Consider the following 20,969-nt stretch of genomic DNA (forward strand, 5'->3'; position numbering starts at 1 on the left):
ACGTCAAAGAGACGTCTAAAAAAGACGTTGCAAAAACTTTCATTCTGGCTACTCAGTGGACGTCTTCTGAACGTTCGACAAAGACGTTGTAATGACGTCGTTTGGACGTGTCTGTGCTCAGTGGGAAGTCACGTTGGATAAAAAGCATCTGTCAAATGCATAAATGTAAATACAATGGTACAGAAAGCACATCCTCCACCCTTTTGAAACATGGGACTACAGTTATAGAAGTTGTATAAAAACAACGTAAAATTTGTCTAAATTTGATGTTGAAAAGACGTCCACAAACGACCACATTTGGACTTTAAATAACCCTTACATGGAGGTCCCACGGATGTCAACATTAGACGTGCGGTAGATGTCGAAAAAATACGTTGTCTGGCGTCACAGTCTGCACCCTCCTGATACAGACATAGGACAGACAAGCACACCGTTGAAACTACGTCATCTGGAGGTAACTTTGCTCAGGGGGTAATTACTTTACCTTCCGAGTCTTTCGTTCATTTGTCACGTGACAGACGCAGTGAGCGGATCTAAACGACTCATGACAGTGAAGCGGGCCGAACACCACTGTGCCAGACAACAGGCCTAGTGTGTGAAGCGTGTGTGTTGTGGTTTTCTGGGGAGGTGGAGCAACTATTACGTGTCCCTTTTGTTTTGAGATTTCTTATTGTTTTGATGTTGTTGTTTTACATGTTTGTTATTTAATAATACCTCTATCTTTATTTTTTTATAGTGCAATCAATAAATTAATTGTACATTTTGAAAAAGCATTTCCATTCTATTAGTTGTTTTTTTGTGTGCATAAATCAGGGTTTATATACTAAGTAAACAAGGACTGACATTTTTTAAATTAGGGTTACCAAAAATGGTTGGCAACCCTGCCTATGCCACTGTAGACATTTAGTGGTGGGAGTCTTTTCCCCAAAAAGACAGGCACTTACTGCAAATATACACTCCGTTATCAGAAACGTAAAAAAAAAAAACGACTTTTTTTTCTTCCAGTCGCTTGGGCCCCATAATGCCCATTGGATAGTCCGGCCCTGGGTGCCCCCCTATTGGCTGGTGCCCCAGTGCACTCGCCCAATCCCGTCTATGAATAATCCGGCCCTGCTCGGCAGACAGCACAACCATATCACTGACCCAGCCTTTTTTTACACCCTAGATAAAAGTAAAAAGAAATGTCATCTCAGAGGTGGTTAGACGTAACGTGTGGACAATGTTGTCTTTTATGCACAGACAAACTACACCCGGCACATGTGGCTCCTGATAATAATAATGCTCTGCCATAGTCCTTGGCTTGTGCCAGCGTTGCTCTGTGTAAGGACGGGGGGTACAGCGAGGAGGCGGAGCTGAGGGTACAGCAAGGAGGCGGAGCTGAGGGTACAGGCGGAGCTGAGGGTACAGCAAGGAGGCGGAGCTGAGGGTACAGCAAGGAGGCGGAGCTGAGGGTACAGCAAGGAGGCGGAGCTGAGGATACAGCAAGGAGGCGGAGCTGAGGGTACAGCAAGGAGGCGGAGCTGAGGGTACAGCAAGGAGGCGGACCTGAGGGTACAGCAAGGAGGCGGAGCTGAGGATACAGCAAGGAGGCGGAGCTGAGGGTACAGCAAGGAGGCGGAGCTGAGGGTACAGCAAGGAGGCGGAGCTGAGGGTACAGCAAGGAGGCGGAGCTGAGGGTACAGCAAGGAGGCGGAGCTGAGGGTACAGCAAGGAGGCGGAGCTGAGGGGAGGTTGCCGTCTGAAAAAGGAGACGGCACACGAGCACACCGTCTCATACTCTGCACTGGGGACGAGTCTTCGAACACAATCTAGGAAGAACACAGAAGAAAAAGTTACTACTCACACATAACAAACCTTAATCCTAGCCAGTTCAATGTAATGTGATGTGAACTATATCCTACTCTCGAGTTGTGAGGTCTCTCCTTTTTCTTCAAGGATGTGGCACATAGCTCGCACACTGACTCTGAGTTAGGGAGTACATCACATTGATTATCACTTAAGGCGAGACACGGCAGGCAAAAACATAGTTTTTTTTCACTGGTCAATTTTGAGATTTTGGGCTATTTGTCTTCAATAACAATACGGCGAAAATCTATTTTTTAAGGCTATGGACAGTATATTTAGATTTCCTAGGTAATAAAGCATATATCCTGAAATCCCTCTGAACATCTTTCATCTTGTGTGTAATCAATCCTGGCTTTATCATATGTTCAGATCTATCCCGTGAAAATATATGCAAAATTGTGCATATTTAATGAGATAATGCCTAATTTGCATAATTAAACATACAAATTTAAAAAACTTGTAATACATTTTTTTTATGAACTTGTGTAAGTAATCAACTGAGGAAGTTTCATGGTGATATCTATTATTTTAAAATTGTACCCTATTCACCTGTAGTGTCTCGCCTTAAGTGACGCATCAAGATCGTTTATGAATAAATTACATGGTACAATCACTCAAAAGTGATATGGCAAGATTTGCTCCAACATGGTGTTCAAGTATAGCCACTTACAGCTACGCACGTCACAGGCAAAATTGCTTTTTAACGCAGACGAGAGGCAGTGTTTATTTTAATTTCTTTACAGAATAGCCCCGTTTACATGTCACCTTTTCACTTTTAAACCAATTATAATGGGGTCCGATCAAACATCCATTTCTTAACCTGATTGATAGAGGTAGTGTGTGTGTGTGTGTGTGTGTGTGTGTGTACACATCTACTGTATTTGACACGCTATTCCAATCAAGCGGAAAATGAATTACGTTAGGATCTTGTGAATGACTAAAAAGAGGTGTAAATGTAAAGGAAAGTCACAGGGTAAAACTATCTACTATACTCATGTGAGATATGGCCAACCCTAGAGGAAAACCTGTAATCCCCATAGATGATTTAGTTAGCTGAGGTAGCTTAGCATCAAGCTACTGCTAGCCCGCCCTAGTTCAGTCAGCGGTAGTCTACTAACTCTGCTGTCTCCGTGAAGATATGACACAGTAAAAACAATAAACGTACCTTCATAGTTGTCGCTGAATTGTGAAATGTACATTTTGAAGCCCTTCTCTCTCTTACTCCTGGGAGCAGATGAAAAGGAGTTAGTAATCCAGTGCAAGTCACTGATGGTAAACTTAGATAGATTGACGAAAGCCAACGCTATATTATTAACGTAAATATTAACGTAAGTCTCCTTGGTTTTCGTCGTCAATTCGCTAGTTGCATAAATAGAATGTTACCAACATCCGGTTTGATTTCGGTAAGCCGTCCCACTTCTGCTCGCCTCACTCCTGAAGATGGGGTTGTTTTATACGGTAAGCCTGCAAGATCTGCCTAAGTTGTAAATGAGCATGATTAATCCAATGTATGAAAAATATAGTACAAGTTTAACAGTGGTGGGCTGTCAGGGCCTTCTCTGCTGGCCTAAACACTATCAGAATCACTGACTTGCACTTGAATTTTTATTTTTATGAATGAGTATTAAATTATTCCCAATAGTCCATTCTCGTAATTTCATAGTTTTTCTCTTGGTTGCGCTGCTTCCAGTAGTGTATGTTTATTTTAGCGCTTTTATCCAGTTATATTTCAGCCATCATGTGTTGCTAGGGTCAAATATATCTGCACAAATACATTGCACTTAGGTTTTATTACGCAGAGAATTGCAAGAAGCTGCTTGATTGTAGGCCTAAAATACCTTGGTATCAGTTTGTTTTCATCAACGGTAGACTAAATACAATTACAATTAATTTGGATTGTCATGATTCATTTGTGTTCATAATCAGTAAAAAAAAATCAAGAATAAACACATATGATCAATTAAATTATTCCTGTATTATTCATTATTTTTAACCATCTTGAAACTATCCAAGTTTCACACTCAGATATGCCGGCGGAATTAATACAACACCAAAATGTGATTACAGAATATATTTAAATCATCCATCAAATTGTAATTTTCTCCTTTCTGTCTTGCTAGTTAACAATAATGCCTGACCAGTAAATTACTTGGTGAACAAATAAAACATTTGGGCATTAGGCATTGGCATTAGTTAATGCCTACAAATTTAAAAGTTTTACTTTATAAATAGAATTTAGTTTAATTAATTTAAAAAATCGTTGCCGGAGTGAATGGGAACATGATTTATTTAAAATATTTGAAAATATATAAGTGTTTCTTAACTAAGTCAATACTTTTTAATGGCTTGTCAACTTTCCATTCCTCCGCTGTGTGATTCTAGTCAGTGCTTGAGCGCTGGTCTGTGACTGGACAAATAATAATGCAAAAGAAACGATACATAGCTTACATGTCGCATCAAACTTATTTTGCAAGTAAACATGTTTAATCTTGTCGTGCCTGGATCAGGGGCGTGGGAAGATGTTTTAGGTTGCGGCTGCTGGTAAGAAATAATATCAAGTCTATACAACTCGTCAAAACTCAGCGAATCACAACAAGCGTATCGGTGAGAACACTCATTTAAACCGCATACACACACCCGAACTTGACTGCACATCATATTTTTGACATTATTGATAGGCTACTGTTTTCAATCGTAATGTAATAGAAATGAACACTAAAAAACTGCCTAGTGCCTACCTACCTTATACACCACTGACGGTGGACTAGCGATCAGGAGTAGGCTAGGCTAAAGTGGCTGCGGACTAATGTTTTTTTTTTTAGCGGCTGCTGACGAATTCTTTCTATGCGCTATAAATATAATTTTGGATCAACCCGCGCATCACTGCCTGCTACGTAAGGGTTAATGCCCGACGAGGTGTCCATTGTCAGGTTTTAATGGACGACGGCGAGGTGTGAACCGGCCGATGCGCAGCGGAGGAAGTGGACCGCCGAAGTCCATTAAAACCTGACAATGGACACCTCGAAGGGCATTAACCCGCTTATACCATGGTCACTTGCCAAATAACACATTTTTAAAACATTAGTTTATATTTTAAATTAGTTTTACAATCGAAATCTAAAGTTACAAGTTACAAACAATAACTTGGTTTCCTTGGTTACGCCTGACAGTTTATTTAGGTGTCCTCTATCACTTTTTAACGGACACCCTGCAGCCAATCAGAATCGAGTATTCACCCAGACCATAGTATAAATAAAGACAAACGATGTTCAGTCTGTTAAATACACCATGAAATCAAACTGAACGTTTTTTATGGTTTTAGTGTATTACTTTACCAACATCAATATGCAAGTGTACTTCTAAATGTTGACCAAATTCATTCTAATATCCTGATTTGCGTCTTAATTATTATCATATATTATTTGCGCTCAATTATCAATAATGGCTCTTATTGTTATGAATGCTGAAAATTTGTTTTTGCTTATTCATATTTTTGTGGAAACATACTTTTATTTTTCAGGATGCTTTGATGAATAGAAAGTTCAAAAGAACAGCATTTATTTAAAATATAAATCATTGATAATAATTATAAATGTGTTTCTTGATCATAAAATCATCATATTAGAATAATTTCTGTCCAACAAAACCAGTCCACATTCTGCACTACATCTAGATCACTCGAGCTCCTGTTATATGTAGAGATATGATGTATGGACTGATTGTATGGCAGGTATTGAACTGTGTCTCCGTGTAAAAGAGCTGTTCTGGATCGGTCTGGTGTCCAGATAAAGAAGCTTTGCCATGTCAGACTTTTCTTACTCTTGGTTTACTAATAACCTGTTCTCAAATCTGCATCTTAACGATTAAAACCGACTGTAGAAGAGGGAAATATTTAACCATTATATACTTTTTATTGGCTATAATGTCAGGACTGGCTGATGTTGAATTTCTAAATAAAAGCCTTATAAAATGTCATATTTCAGATTGACTCCAGAAATATATAGCAGTAGTTTATAGTTATTTAGACCAGATATTTGAAATGTGAAACCATTTCATTTCACAGTTTAAACTAATATGATTATTAATTTGCAGAAATTAAGATTATGGCCGTTTGTCCGACTGTGGTACTTAGAATTTAAAACAAAGAATTGTCTGAAAATCGTGTTTCCTTTTTATATCTGAATTTATAGACAAAACAGGTTATATATAAAATTTTTTAATTCAACATCAGACGGTCCTGACATTGTGTGAGTGATTTCTACTATTATTGTACTTTCATTCTGAAGTGAAATTGATGTGTGGAAACTGTGAGTTTACTTTTATATACGTTTTATTTGGCTTTTCATGAACAAAAGAGGAAAGTAATAGACACACATTCTCTCATATGTACATATGCGCATATACATCCACATCCACATATACACCAGACACACATAATATCACACTAGGCACACTATAACATCTCAGCGTTTGTGATTTATCATGCAGCTCAAAGCATTATGGGTAAAATATCTCTACAGTCTATCCAGATTCATCAACACAGTTTCACTGATCCAGGATAATAAACCCTAAACCCAAACCCAGGATAGAGCGGCTGAGTGAATGTGGTCTGGACTGTGTGGATGAGGCTCATGGTGTCAGAGACGCTGTAGAAGGACAGAGTTCCTGCGCCGTGATCCACACACACTCCTATTCTACCGTGATCCACACACACTCCTGTTCTACTGTGATCCACACACACTCCTGTTCTCCTGTGATCCGCACACACTCCTGTTCTACTGCTGATGGACTTTATAGGGAGTTTAGTCTCTATGTTATTGTGTCTGAATGAGTAACTGGAGGAAGAGCAGAACAAACTCCAGGACTGATCATTAGATCCAAACCCACACTCATTACCTGATCCCTTCCTGCTGATGCTCTTATATGACACTGATATAAACACACTACCACTCCACTCAATCTCCCAGTAACAGCGTCCACACACACTCTCTCTACACAACACCTGAGCATTACATCCATCAAATCTGTCTGGATGATCCGGATACTGAAACTTTGGGAAAGTGACAGTAATCTCTCTGTTCCTCTCAGACAGACGGACGTATTTATTCACTGTGTTCAGATCCAGATTGAGCTGATGGGAATCTGATGGAGATAAAACACATCAGAATCAGGAATTATGAATCTGGCTGATCTTTTAATGTATCTGAACTCTTCATGTTCAATATATCATCAGTGTCTCAGGACAGTTTACCAGATATCCTGCAGATCATCATTTACATGATCAACTATAAACTCTTCTGTCATGTTTTCTTCACTTCTCCAGGAAGAACATGAACACACACACTGAGTTTTCTGCTGGTTTTCTTAGTGACTTACATTGTAGGAAGTCGTTCCTGGTCCTGGGAACAATGTTGGAGAGAGTGACTGTGGAAATCAACAGACATGAAGAGTGTGATTATCATGTCAAGAGAAAATGATCCTGCATCCGTTCCTCAGACGTTTCTAATATGATCTTCTACATGATCTGAGATGATGGAGGATCATTTCTGAGAGCAGAATCTCCAGGACTTTACCTCTGTCAGAGATCTTCTTCTCTTTGCAGAAATCCTCCAGTTTGTCTCTCAGCTGACGGACAGATTCTCTCACGCCATCAAAAGAGGAGAGAGAACTGAAGGGATTGTCATTTACGTCTGTAGATTCAGGAGGAGCTGAGAGAGACCGGAAACTCTAGAGAAAACAGAAATCAGAGCTCATCACCTCCACACTTCATCAATAACCGGCTCTACTGTCAGATGTGTGCGGCTCTTGATGATCTTTAGTGACTCTCCTCAATCCAGCACTTTCAGCATCAGCTTCATTCTGCTCATGTTCATTATGTGACATTAGAGACACAAGATCTAGCGTTTGTCATTTACACTATATGTGAACTTCCTAGGAAATCAATTTAAGCTCAATATTAGCTTGAGAAATATATGATTTTATAGAAATACTGCGATCATGAATCCAAATATTTAGTGTGTTTTGAAATTATATGTTAGAAAAACTGAATGACAGCAACAGTAAAAAGATAAAATAATAATATTTGTGCAGGAAACATGAAAGTAATTCATTCACATAAAATTTTGACATGGAGAGAATACAGATCGAGGTTTTTTACTAGTGATCGGGCAGCGAGTGATGAGGAGAGAGAAATGATCAGCTAGAAATCTCTATAGAAAGTAAACTGGACAATCAATTTACTATAAATGTGTTTAGATGTGGATACTGTGCGAACCTGTGAAACTTTCATTGCTAACTAACTACGCTGAACCACCGAACGCTAATGTTGTTCCTACAATATGAGAGCAGAAAAATAATAAATGTACATCAGTTGGGAATCATTTCAATGTTAAGAAACAACTTATTCATATCATTTGTAAAAGTACCATATCACTGCTTAGAAACATTGCTATTTAAGTTTTGAGTGTGTAAGTTTTGGGAAGGGGCAAAATGTCCAGAAACGGCCCTGGTCTCATTGTAGACTTGAGTAGATTCGCTCAGGAAAAGCAGTTCAAAAGCTACGAGCAGATTGAACATTATTTATAACGTTTGAGCAGTTAGTGGCACTGAAATCCACAAGGACTCTTAGGACACGATCCCAAGGTCAGGTTTAGTGTGGTTTCAGTGTTGAAGCATCGCTAATATACAGGGCTGCGTTTCCCAATAACGTTGTCTCTTAGCGCGCTACGAAGACTCTTAAGGTATAACTTAACTAAAGGTGTACCATTTCTAGACGTGTTCCCCGAACCATAGCTTAGGAAGTTATACCTTCTAGCGTGCGACGTTACCCGGCGCTGTCTGTGGCGATGCTGCTGAATCTGCTGATATCGACGGCTCGAGAATATATTATTCACTCGTGCAGGGGCTAATTCACTGCGTTATGTGAGAAAGCGGTGTTCTTTATAAAAGAAGCACTTCAGAAATAGTTGAAATTGCATTTATTAGGACTCGTGGGATATTATACAAAATATTCCAAACTATAATAGCCTAGCCTACATATTTAATGATTGTATCATATATTGCTGCCCTAATAACCATTCAAATGTTTACGTGATTTCTTCTCTTTCCGATTTTAGTTCGCTGAGGTGGAGCTGCGATGAAATATTGTTCTTGTAAATACTTTCCAGCATTTCAGTAATAAAAGTGTAATCTTACGTACGGTGCTCGGCAGTGATCAAAAAGGATTTAAACAGTGAGTTTTGAAACGCAGAGTTGTGGATTCAGACGGCAATTAAATCCCCACACGACCTGTTTGTCAAAGAACAGTAGGTCATTTGGCCAGGGATTTTTACGCGGGTTGGGTGAGAAAAAACACTGACATTATGGATTCGGACGGCAATAAAAGCACCGACTTAGCCCTGTACATGTTTAAAATACCGTACGAGTCCATGAGAAACAATCAGCGTCCGAATAGGACTCAACTGACAGCTTTCACTGGCCTTTGAAAGCGCTCCGCGGACAGCGTGTCTTTTAGCACAACTATTCACTGTATCGCTGCCATAGTTTGAGCAAACTCCCCACCACAATCATTCCTTTAGACTACGAACCCTTTAATGGTTTGCCAGCTGATGTAGGCTACCTTTGGATAATATAATTACAAATCTAACAACAATCTTTTATTCTTTGCATGAACACTCGAATTAGCCTAATTGAACACTGTCTGTGTGTATTAAAACTTCAGAAGTATATTCGTATAGACCTGCAACAGTGATAAGGTGAAGCTAAGAGTGATCCAGACCAACCTTCCAGACGTATGACTTACAGAAGGTTATACTTAACTGTGAACGTTTCGGGAAACACGTATTAACGATAAGGAATAGCTTAAGAACGACGTAGTGTTAAGAAGATTTCGGGAAACACGTATTAACGATAAGGAATAGCTTAAGAACGACGTAGTGTTAAGAAGGTTTCGGGAAACGCAGCCCAGACTTACTTCATGTTTAGGATCTTCATGGTCAAATTCATCAACATGTTAAAGGAAAACAATTATTAAAATACTGTCAATTCTGTCAAGTTTGAAGATCATCTGATCCAACTTTGATGAATATTACTCAAACTGCTACCATCAAGTTCACTGATCATTATATAAGAAATCAGAAGGAAAATTTGGGTAAATAAAAGTTGTAATGTGAGTGAAGATGATCAGATGAGAGTCTGACGGATGATTATATAATAACCGAACACACAGATCAACACTTCAGTCTCAGAGCTCATTCTGCTCTCATGAAATGTTTCTCTGTGAGTCTCTTGCTCAAGTCCACTATGATCCGGTTCTTCTCGATCTCTGTTACCTGCAGGAAATGTATGTGGTCCTGTGTGTGTGAAAGCTGCTCCAGCTCAGCGTCTCTCCTCCTCAGATCATTGATCTCCTGCTCCAGTCGCTCCAGTCGTTCTTCAGCTCGACTCAATGCAGTCTTTTCCTGATCTCTGATCCGCTGTGTCGCCTCAGAGCGGCTTCTCTCAATGCAGCGGATGAGCTCAGTGAAGATCCTCTCGCTGTCCTCCACCGCTGTGTGTGCGGAGCGCTGTTAGGACACACATCACAATCACACAGTGAGCTTCAGTGAGTCCTGACTGAGACTTCTCAAACGTCTCTTCTTCTCCAGACTCACCTTATGAGACTCTACAGCCTCTCTCAGCTGCTGAAGATCTTTCTCTCTCTGCTGGATCCTCCGCTGGAACGACCTCTGCGTGTCCTTCAGCTGCTTCTGCAGCACAAACAATAGCAGAGATAACACTTTATACTGCCACTATATCAGCATGTGATTTTTTTTGTGTTGATCAATGTTTACGGTGTATTTTCACCATATTTTCTGTAAAGTTAAATGCGAGCACAAATACGCTCTGCAGTGAAAGTCCACTAGTGTGAATGATGTTTCCTGATCATATGGTGCCAATATAAACAGTGTCAACATTATTTCATCAGTGTCTAGTTTCATACCTGTTTCTCTGTCCTCTGTGCTGCGGCTGATACAGTGTCGTGGTTTTTATGATCGTCCATCGTACACAGCAGACATATAAACTTCTGGTCAGTGCGGCAGAAAACCTCAAGGAGTTTATCATGTGTTTGGCAGATCATCTCCTGCAGTCGTCCAGTGGCATCAGTCACTTTATGTGGCTTACGGGAGTGAAATTCCTCATGACGGTCAAAATGAGTTGGACAGTAAGACTCCAGACACAGCAGACAGGACTTGACGGCTTTGTGTTTTCTTCCAGTACAGACGTCACACTGCACATCTCCAGCTCCAGCGTAACAGTCAGCAGGAAGTTTAGTCTTCTTCAGTTTCTCCACCAGTTCAGCCAGCATGGTGTTTTTAGCTAAAGCAGGTCTTGGACTGAAGGTCTGTCTGCACTGAGGACAGCTGTAGACGCTCTTCTGATCCTCCTGATCCCAGCAGTCTGTAATACAGATCTTACAGTAACTGTGTCCACAGGGAATGGCCACTGGATCCTTCAGGAGATCCAGACACACTGGACACAGGAACTCATTCTGATCCACTGAAATTCTGGCTTCTGCCATTTTACTGCATGAGACACACAAACACACAACAGCTCAACTACAGTTAAGTTTCACTTTCCCTGAACTCTTCCTGCTTCCTGGTTCTGTGTTTGAGTGACGTGTGCAAAACAAGTTAATCTGCAAACCTGTAAAGCAGATTCCTCATTCCTGGTCCTGGACAGCCTTATTCCTGTGGAGTTCACTTTCAACCATACTCCCACACACCTGGATGTTGTTTTAAATTCAAAAACGTTTCTTAGTTGATTCAGGTGTGTTCAGTAACAGCTGGAATAAAACTCTGTTGTGTCTCTCCAGGAATAGAAAGAGGAACCCTGCTGTAAAGTCACAGATCATAAAACGTCCACTAGATGTCAGTCTCAGACAGTCTGAGAATCAGGAAGACTGCATCCTAATGACTTGTATGGCATTAAATAGTAATGAAGCACCTGAAGTACCTGAAGCACTTCAGCCAATAACAGACAGGTCAAACCACACTTTGGCATTCAATCACTAGCACTTGCTTTTCGAATCAGTATTGCTAACGTTTTAATATTTTAGTGAATGTAAGTGAGCTATGTTGATATTCTGATTTTAAATTGTAATTTTGGTCGCTCCTGAAATGGGTCATACCATTGATATTACCAGAGCACTGAGCAGTTGAAGTAAATAGAAAACTCGGCTCAAAGAAGGACGCAGTTATTGCATGACCAGGTGTGAACAGAGCTGCACATCACAGAAAACACTAAAAGCACAGAGCAATTTCATTCTTTCGAAGTCAAAGCTACATCACGGAATCTGAAGCATGCTTTCGGAGTGTGTGATTGGCTGCCGGCATGATTCTACGTCAGCCGGTTCTGAGCAACTCTCTGAATTTATTCATGAGCTCAGGCTCATGTTGTTGTCCTTCAGGCTCATGTGTCTTTAGTAACACAAGAGTGCTGTTTGCATTTTCCCTGCGATGCAATTAGAGCTGGAGTTTGACTGCAAATACATGGGAAATATGAGAGACTTCAGGAGACTTCTGGCCAGTTCGTACAGACGTCTCGGCCTGAGCCTGCCCTGGCGGTTTATATAGGACACCACTGTCGTGTTGTCCCTTCGGACCAGGACGTGGTGACCTGCCAGGTGTGGTAGGAAGGTTTTGAGGGCCAGCAAAACCGCCAGCATTTCTAGGCAGTTGATAGGCAACTGTTCCTCTGTTGGTTTGCCCTCACACAGACAACCCCAACCTGTGTTGGAGGAATCTGTGGTGACCACCATCCGTCTTGAGACTATCCCCAAGCTTACCCCTGACTCGAAGAGGCTTATCCAAGGGGCTCTAGTGCAGCTGTGGTCCACCCTGATATGAACATGGCCTAAGCGCCATGCCTGGGAAGGAACCTGCAGTTTCAGCCAGTACTGCAGGCATTTGAAGCATACCCAGCCTAGCATCCTCTGAAAGGTTCTGAGGGGGCGTTTGGTCCCCACTCTGAACAAGCTTGCAAGTCGCTGAATAGCCAGAATGCGCTCATATGACAGCCATGCCCTCATTTGAGCCGAGTCTATAACTGCACCCAGGAAGGAGATCCTCAGAGAGTCCTAGGCATTCCAAATGGCTGAGGAGCACAGATCTGTGAGAGTTCAGTTCTGTCTCCGACTGGGCCAGAACGAGCCAGTCGTCGAGGTACGTAGTTCAAGATGCGCATTCCGTTCTGTCTCAAGGGGGAAAGTGCTGCATCCATGCACTTTGTTAAAGTGCGAGGGGCCAGGGACAGCCCGAACGGCAGGACTGTATACTGGTAGGCCACCCCTTCGGTCTGTGACGGGGGTCTATTTGGATATGAAAATAAGCATCTTTCAGATCCACTGAGAAAAACCAATCCCCCGGGCGAACTAGCGCAAGGATTTGTTTCAGGGTTAACATCTTGAAAGGCCATTTCATAAGGGCGTTGTTCAGATGTCTGAGATCTAGGATGGGCCTGAGGCCACCACACTTTTTAGGAATGAAGAAGTAGCGACTGTAAAAGCCTGACTCGCTGTGGGCTGGAGGCACTGCCTCTATCGCCCCTTTTTCCAGTAAGCTCATCACTTCGGTGTGGAGGACATGAGACACATTGCTCTTCCCCGAAGTCTTGACTATGCCCGCAAAGCGGGGTGGATTGCGAGCTGAACAGGGCGTTTGGAGGAACACTCTGGGCTTTTTGGAGGGCGGTCTGGCCGCAGCGAGACTTAACCCTTCACCTCTTCCTGTCTTGGTGATCAGGATTGCTTCTTGGGTTCAGGGTCCAGCGTAATCCTAGACCGGGGTCCCTGGCGCTTAGGCGGGGAGCGGTTTGCCTGATGGGGGCACTGACCGCTGCTCAGGCATTGGATGAGGCTGAGTCGCTGCAGGTGCTGGCTTGGCTTGCTGCTAAGTCGGCGTGGGTTTGTGGCGACTCAAAGTTGCAGAGCTGGAGGGCTTAGGCAGGAAGTGTCGCATAGCTTGAGATGCTTTCTGTGCGGTCGTGAAGCGCTCAGCAAAACCATCCACAGCAGGGCCGAAGAGACCAGTGGAGTAAATACGTGAGTCGAGGAAGGCGGTTCTATCCGTGTCCTTGATCTCCATCAAGTTAAGCCATAAGTGGCGCTCCAGCACCACTAAACTAGCCATGGCCCTACCAATAGCCTATGTGGTGACTTCAGTGGCCCATAGAGCTAGATCTGTGGCGCTATGGAGGTTGCGAAAAGCTTCCGGGTCTGGTCCAGACTCGTCCATGGATCAGAGGAGCTTAGCTTAGAACACCTGGAGGACCGCCATTGAATGGAGGGCGGAGCCTGCCTGGCCAGAGGACGTGTAAGCCCTCCCAGCGAGGGATGAAGTCGTCCTGCAGGGCTTGGATGGATGAGCCACCTTGGATTACCATCCAATAGCCGTGGGTGGGCAAAGGTGCGCAGCCACGGTAGGTTCTCGTAGCCCTTTTCCTCAGCGCCGTCGAGGCTTGAGAGCGCGGCTGAGGTAGAGACGGGCTGAGTAGGGGGCGCGCCGTGACTTTGTTAGTTCCTCGTGAACCTCAGGGAAGAACAGTCTGTTGGCACCCCGGCAGGAACAATTCGTCCAGGTGGCTGCGTATGGGCTCCTCAGGCGAGGCCCAGTCGAGACCGAGCTCATCGACCGCTTTGAGAGAGCAGCTCGTCTTAGTCAGAGCGGCGTCCGCGTGGGCCTTTCCCAGTTAGGTGACACACTCGCTGTGTCTGTCCTCGTGATGTAGAGGGGCTCTGTATTAGCCACAGCCCAGGTGCGACATTTGAAACAACGCTGCTGCTCTTTTAAAAAAATACCACTCGCCGGAGAGCGCAGGGAAACAGCGCGACAGCTCGCTGTGATGATCCGCCGGCTGATTGAGCGCGCTGGATCGCAGTCCGCTGGATCTTGCTCGCTGTTCCGCTGCTGGCTCTGCTTTTCTCAGCGAGCAGTTCTGCAAGGTCCGTAGATGTCGCTGAAGGAGATAAATCTGAATCTATGGCAAAATCGAGCGTCTTTTATAGATGAATGCCCGGCGGGCTTTGCACCGATTGGTTTGCCCCAGTGACGCCGCTCTGCCATAGGGTTTGTGCACTTACCACTGCCCAGCCAATAGCGTGCGAGTAGTCTCTGCACTGTTATGGCTGTGCAGTAGCACTGCGTTATTATATAAAAAGGCTTCAGTATTCGGAGAAAAAGGAGTTTTGCCCATAGCGTATAACTACACAATACGACTGACTGTTCGAAAGGGAACCATGGAAGTTTGGCAGGAATAGTCCAATGCTTTCAATACGTCACACATCTTTTTCCAGCACTTCAAAACTCAAATATTATCATATAATGTTATTTTTAATATGACGACCAAAAAATTATTTATTTATTCATCCTTCAATCATTTATAAAACTAAAAGTTTCAAGATGTTGGTAACCCTTTACCCTGCCTCATTGTTTGACGTATTAAGCTAATATATTATGTATAATGGTTTATTATTTAGTTTATTTCCTGGAAAAGCTGTATATGGGTAATTATGGAACTGTTACATATGTATTGTATTTATAATACAATGAATTTTCAACAGAGTGATATGTGTTTGCAGAAGTGGCTGTACAGACTTGAATTCAAGGTGAAAGAGATAAGGATGAGGCCACTTTTTTGAATTAACATATTTTATTAAGAATGTTTTAAAAGAAAGTTTGATTAATATTATTAATATTTTATTAAGAGCAGTGGTGTAGTCTACGTGATACGCAGGTATACACCGTATACCCACTAGGAAATGCCAAGTATTTCCATATACCCACTTAAAAAAGCGTGAGGATACGTAACAACTTAGTTTTGTGACAGAACTTTCACACTTTCATTCATAAATTCACCGCGTCTGTGTTTGCAGTGGACACAGATCAAATCGCGGAATCCACTCACAACTGTAGAAAGCAGAACGTCACGGAATTTGGTCATTTTTTTAATGAATAAATCAAAAGTAGGGCTGTACAATTAATCAAATCTGGACTAGTATCTGTGAATATTAAAAACTCAAAGAGACTGCAGTTGTTCAACGCGTCTCTGGGAATGAGCGCTCAATATGTGCTCTACTACACACACACACACACTGAAGCACGCTCGTGGTGTTTTCAGCGCTTCACTGTAGCTATGAGGACATGATGTAGCTACACGTGCACTTCATCACAGAGCTGCTACGAGAGTCACTTCATGAGAATTTCACCATTTCATTTGATAAAACTATCGTCATTCATTCAGAAATTATAACATAAATATATTACTATTGCACAGTAGAGTGTACTTCAAGTAGGCCTAATAATAATAATAATTAATTAAAATGGTGTCAATCTCTACAACCCACCAAAATAAAAGTTCGGTCTAACTCAAAGAAATTATGAAAGAAATTGCACAGTAAAATGTACTGTAAAATAATAATAATAATTAAATCTATTAAAACTTATTTTAAAAAGGAATATCACACAAATTTCCATACATGTTTTAATTTAAACAGTAAACTTGCCAAAACAATAACACCATTTTCTTTTAAAAACACCATTTCTAAAAGTAAATTTGTATTTGTGCCTATAATGTTTTTATTATTATTATTATTATTGTCAGCTGTTAAACCTGTGCTTCAGGGACCATATTCATATAGCATCTAAGGCTAAATGTAGCTCTTAACTGGTCGAGTTAAATGGTGATTAACTCTAAACAGTAGAAAATCAGTCCAGTCTCCTCAGCTGTAAATGTCATTGGCTGTTAAAGTCTTGTGTTGCTTATAATAAATTGACATGTTGATAACACTAGTCTCATAATGCTCTCAATTACATGTCGTTGCATACTGTATGCATTAGTGAGTGTGGTGGTGCTTATGGGGTGATGAGACGGGTTGGTATGAGGCGGGTTATGCGGGGAGTCACAGTATACTCACTACAAAAAACTAGACTACACCCAGGGCCGTTTGAAGGAATTTGGGGGCCCCAAGCAAAATGGACATGAATGACCCCCCCCCCCCCCCCCCATCCCCCATCCCCCATCCCATTATTATATAATGTTTAATCATTATTAATAGTGCTGTAAATTAACAGTTTACTGTAACACACATTATATCTATCATATAATATATTCAGAGGTGGAAAGTCCAGGGGTCAGAAAGTAAAAGTCCTGCCATATGTTTATTCCACCCATGAACTCAGTCAGCTGATTTCACTAATTAGTTCTATCTCCTGGCTGAAAAACTGTGCTAATTAGCAAATCCAGGTGATTGGAACAAAATACTGAGGAGGACTTTTACTTTCTGAACCTGGACTTTCCACCTCTGAATATATTGAGTATCGGGTAATGATTAAAAAATGTTTGTAAACCTTTTAAGGAACCATTTTTTTAAACATCTATAAACATTACATAGATAGACGGACCAGATATTCCTAACACTTTGTTAAGGGTTACTAGTTGGTTTGTAAACTGTCTATAAACATTATCTGGAAGGTTATTATAAAGTTGCGACAGATGACTATAATACCTTGTTAAATAGTTAATAAACAGTACCAGTAAAACACGTGGGTTGTCCTGATACTGTACTTCAAAATGTAACAGTGTAAAAATTGCCACACAGAATAAAGTAACTGTTCAAGGTCCATTGGTAACTTATAAAAATAAATGTCATATTTGCGTAAACTGTTACTACCGTATATCACACGACACTAAGCTATGAAAAAATCATGTTCCTCTGCCTCTTTCTGGTTAAATACTGTTTATAGATGGGTAAAAAGACTGTTTGCTAACTGTTAAATGACAATTAACTAAAGATTAAATAACTAACAATTTAACAACAAACAGCAGCATTTGCCGTCAGGCAGGTTGTTACGGTTCCCCGGGTTTCCCCTGTTCCTCACCTGCACGCACTCTCACTAATTATGAGTAATTCACAGCACCTGCACCTCATCACCTGACTCTACACACCAGCACTGGATATAAGCCTCACTCAGTCTGTACTCGGTGTCCGGTCTCGTCTTTCGACGTCTGTGACTCCGTGGCTTTACTTGTCTAATCTGGTTCCCTGTTATCTCGGATCTCGCAGCAAGTATCAAGTGACTGTCCTGTTCCTGCGCTGATTTCTTGGATCTCGCAGCAAGTATCAAGTGACTGTTCTAATCCTTCGTTTATGCAAAGACTCTGATTACCCTGATTTCAACTAGAGCTGTTCCTGAAGCCTCCCAGTATCCGGGTGTTGCATCCGTGTATAAATAAAGTCTGTTAAACGTTCTCTTTGTGTCCTCGTTAATCAGTGTCTGTGACAGACGTCCTTCAGTGGATGTGACACAGGTAGCTAACATAAACATATTTTTGCTAGCCTACCTGCTGCAAAATTACACCATTTGTACAAGACAAGTAGAGCTATTTTATCCAGTGTAATTTATCACTTACCACTATCTTGTTTTTCTTTTTCTTTTCTACCTTCCTGAAGCATAATTCCGCTTCATTATGACTACCGAGGAGGTTTTGTATTTTGCCGGCCGCAGAGATCGCGTGGTTGGCTGGCTGCTGTCAGCGAGAGGGGCCCTCTTGAGGGGTATCCCGATAACAGTGTCATTGCACTTTACTGCATTGACTATCAAAGGGGTGCTCACGCAGTTTGTCGTTGCATTTTATTCTTAACCAGTCGTTGTCTTAGGGCCCCAGGCCAGCTCGGGGCCCCAAGCAATTGCTTGGTTTGCTTGCCTTGTCGTGACGGGCCTGACTACACCACTGATTAAGAGTATGTGATGACGCTTTAGGTAATTACATTTCTGTAATTATAACGTACCTATAAAGTACGTAAGTGTAGGTATGAGGGAACAATATGTAAAGTTTGGAGAATAAAGGGGTAACAACCTAGCCTGGGAAAACCCAGACCACTCTCAGTTGTAACTGAGTTAGGGTCTGGCAAAGCTCCATAGACAATTCATTTCCACAGGGGCGTCACCACCGGACATCGCTCAAATGGCTCTGGGCGCAATTGGATAGATCTAAAACCAATCAGAGCGACGGAGAAACATCTGAGACTCTCAGCAATTCTCTGTTTGTTTTTCAGGAAAATGTAGCAATGGCTTCTGACGACTTTTGCTGTTTTTGTAAATGACAATTTTAAATCGCTTGAAACAGACGCGATAGCTGATTCGAACGAGTGATGTTCCACGGCGGCATCCATCTCTGTAATGTACAAAATCTGCGTCACTGTCGCTGCTCTGTCGTCATCGTGTAAAGCCCGCCCCAACGTTTCTGATTGGTGCTGCGATTTCGACGGATTGGAAATGGGTTTCAATGGGCTCTTTGCCAGACCCACTTGCAGAGCAAATCTAAATTTGCCGGAAGTGGTCTGGGTTTTCCCAGGCTAGTAACAACCAGGAAAATTTACAAATTATATAATGAAAGTATTTTAGAACTAAGGTTACTTATTCTATTATGATACAAAAATCTTACATTTGGGAGCAATTTAGCGAGAACATACTCTGTGTTTGTCGTGCAGTGTACAGGTAGGTATACACTGAGGGGAGGACGGAAGTGGAGAGTAGACAAGATGGAGTTGCTCCTGTTATCCAGATACAGAGGCCACTTGATGTGAACAAATGTAAACGTGCCATGTACTGATTTGCTGATGATCCGACGTTAATCGCTGATTGCATCTTAATGCCAAGTGTAAACGCAGCTTATTTTCCTCTCTGCTGCTGCGCTGACAGGTGTTGATTGCATTTTGTAGAAGCCCATTTGCTGGTTATCAACTAGTGCTCCATCAGTTGGCTCCTGCAGGAAGAAGCCCAGCAATACAAACAGCCAAAGAAGAACAGCAAGCAGACACTTGGAGGTTTCTCTCCTCAAATGGACTCCTTCTGTCCTTCTCCGCCAAACTCTACTTCAAGCTCTTCGCAAAAGAGGTTATCCCAGACAAAAATTAAAACAGATCTATAAAGAACACAACCAAAACAACACAAACCCAAGGCCTAAATCACCCAGAGACAACCAAGCTCTGTTACCAGCCATCTACACATATTCCTTTACCACTACCAAATTTACTACAGATTTAAAGGGTACCTATTATGGAATTTTGAAATGTACCTTTCATGTGGTGTGTAACATAGATCTAAGTGAACAAAAACATCCTGCAAAGTTTGAAATATGAAAGTGCACCGTATATAAAGTTATTGTCTTTCAAAAGTGAGAGTCGACTCTGAGTCATTTTTATGAATCGTTAGAAGACCGAAGCTTTTTCTCTGACTAGATGACGTCAACTTGTCAAGTTATTTGAATATGATACGCCCACTTATTGCGCTCCAAGGCCAGCAGGGAAAACATCAGGGCGACGAGACGCTGTGTTCTGAAGTGCGACTCAAAAGACAACTTTTTTCATCTGCCCAAGGAGGAGCATTTGAAGACTAAGTGGCTACAATTCACTATACCACAGAAGTATAGTCCGAGCCTTGAGCTTTGTTCGCGTCATTTTGAAGACGATTGCTTTTTTAAATGCAATCAAACTTGGATTCGCTGATATTGAAGGAAGGTTCAGTTCCAAGTGTATTTGCATCAGCTTCCTCCTCCGTATCACAACCTGTAAGTGTTATTAATAATTTTTGCTTTTATGTTTTATGTAGCATTGCTTAATCATTATTTTGTTTGTTGTGTAAGCACCGTTTAGCTTCTAGGTCTTCAATGGCAAGTGTATTGAGATATGTGAAGTGTTTGTCGTTGTTTTCGGAGTTGTCTTAAAGAATAGAGTAATACCTCGTAGTAACGTAACTGCATTTTTTTTTTTTGTAAAAACGTTATGTTTATGCATCGGGCTAACGCAAACAAAGACTGATTGTGCTTTTACAATATGAACTCTGGGCTAACGTTATGCTCGCTAACATAACATTAAATTATTTATCTTATTTTTCGTTTTTTACTACAAACTATAAAGCAGTGGACTATAATCATTATTATAATACAATTTAATTGATAAAAGCATCATTGTACTCCGTTTTAAAAATAAGTATTATCTCTGTAAACACTGCTGGGTCATCTGACCAATCAACGCAGATTAGCGTCGCGCAAAGGAGGGGTTTGAAAAACGAGTCGTTAAACGATTC

At 41.6% G+C, this 20,969-nt stretch overlaps 2 protein-coding genes across 3 annotated transcripts; both read right to left on the reverse strand.

The window, feature by feature from the left end:
- Window positions 1–1,191: 1,191 nt before the first annotated feature.
- On the reverse strand, window positions 1,192–4,436 carry LOC307002159 (uncharacterized protein). The gene is made up of 5 exons (XM_079619474.1): window positions 3,233–4,436; window positions 3,011–3,069; window positions 1,902–1,963; window positions 1,546–1,808; window positions 1,192–1,377 (listed from the first exon to the last, which is right to left on the reverse strand). Coding segments are annotated over exons 1-5 (519 nt in total). The 5' UTR covers window positions 3,235–4,436; the 3' UTR covers window positions 1,192–1,244.
- Window positions 4,437–6,157: 1,721 nt separating this feature from the next.
- LOC307002140 (tripartite motif-containing protein 16-like) lies at window positions 6,158–11,476 on the reverse strand. Of its 2 annotated transcripts, XM_079619442.1 has the most exons (7): window positions 10,826–11,465; window positions 10,497–10,592; window positions 10,176–10,409; window positions 7,419–7,572; window positions 7,222–7,269; window positions 6,587–6,987; window positions 6,158–6,534 (listed from the first exon to the last, which is right to left on the reverse strand). In XM_079619442.1, the coding sequence occupies exons 1-7, from the start codon at window positions 11,402–11,404 to the stop codon at window positions 6,475–6,477; spliced, it is 1,572 nt and encodes a 523-aa protein (XP_079475568.1). In that variant the 5' UTR covers window positions 11,405–11,465; the 3' UTR covers window positions 6,158–6,474. The 2 variants fall into 2 exon arrangements, with proteins under 2 accessions (XP_079475568.1, XP_079475567.1); XM_079619441.1 differs by having other exon boundaries at window positions 6,158–6,987; window positions 10,826–11,476.
- Between the last annotated feature and the right edge of the window lie 9,493 nt (window positions 11,477–20,969).

Source organism: Phoxinus phoxinus (assembly GCF_949152265.1).
Source record: "Phoxinus phoxinus genome assembly, chromosome: 7".
Lineage (NCBI taxonomy): Eukaryota > Metazoa > Chordata > Actinopteri > Cypriniformes > Leuciscidae > Phoxinus > Phoxinus phoxinus.

What these genes read in the sequence shown, in the direction of transcription:
- LOC307002159 (XM_079619474.1), bottom strand. An exon ending in ATTCAGCGACAACTATGAAG is followed by an intron (nt 1,964 to 3,010) that starts GTACGTTTATTG and finishes TCCCTAACTCAG; the next exon opens with AGTCAGTGTGCGAGCTATGT. An exon ending in AGAGACCTCACAACTCGAGA is followed by an intron (nt 1,809 to 1,901) that starts GTAGGATATAGT and finishes TGTTCTTCCTAG; the next exon opens with ATTGTGTTCGAAGACTCGTC.
- LOC307002140 (XM_079619441.1), bottom strand. Translation starts at nt 11,404, where the DNA reads ATGGCAGAAGCCAGAATTTCAGTGGATCAGAATGAGTTCCTGTGTCCA. An exon ending in CACAGAGGACAGAGAAACAG is followed by an intron (nt 10,593 to 10,825) that starts GTATGAAACTAG and finishes TTTGTGCTGCAG; the next exon opens with AAGCAGCTGAAGGACACGCA. An exon ending in CAGGAACGACTTCCTACAAT is followed by an intron (nt 6,988 to 7,221) that starts GTAAGTCACTAA and finishes TATCTCCATCAG; the next exon opens with ATTCCCATCAGCTCAATCTG.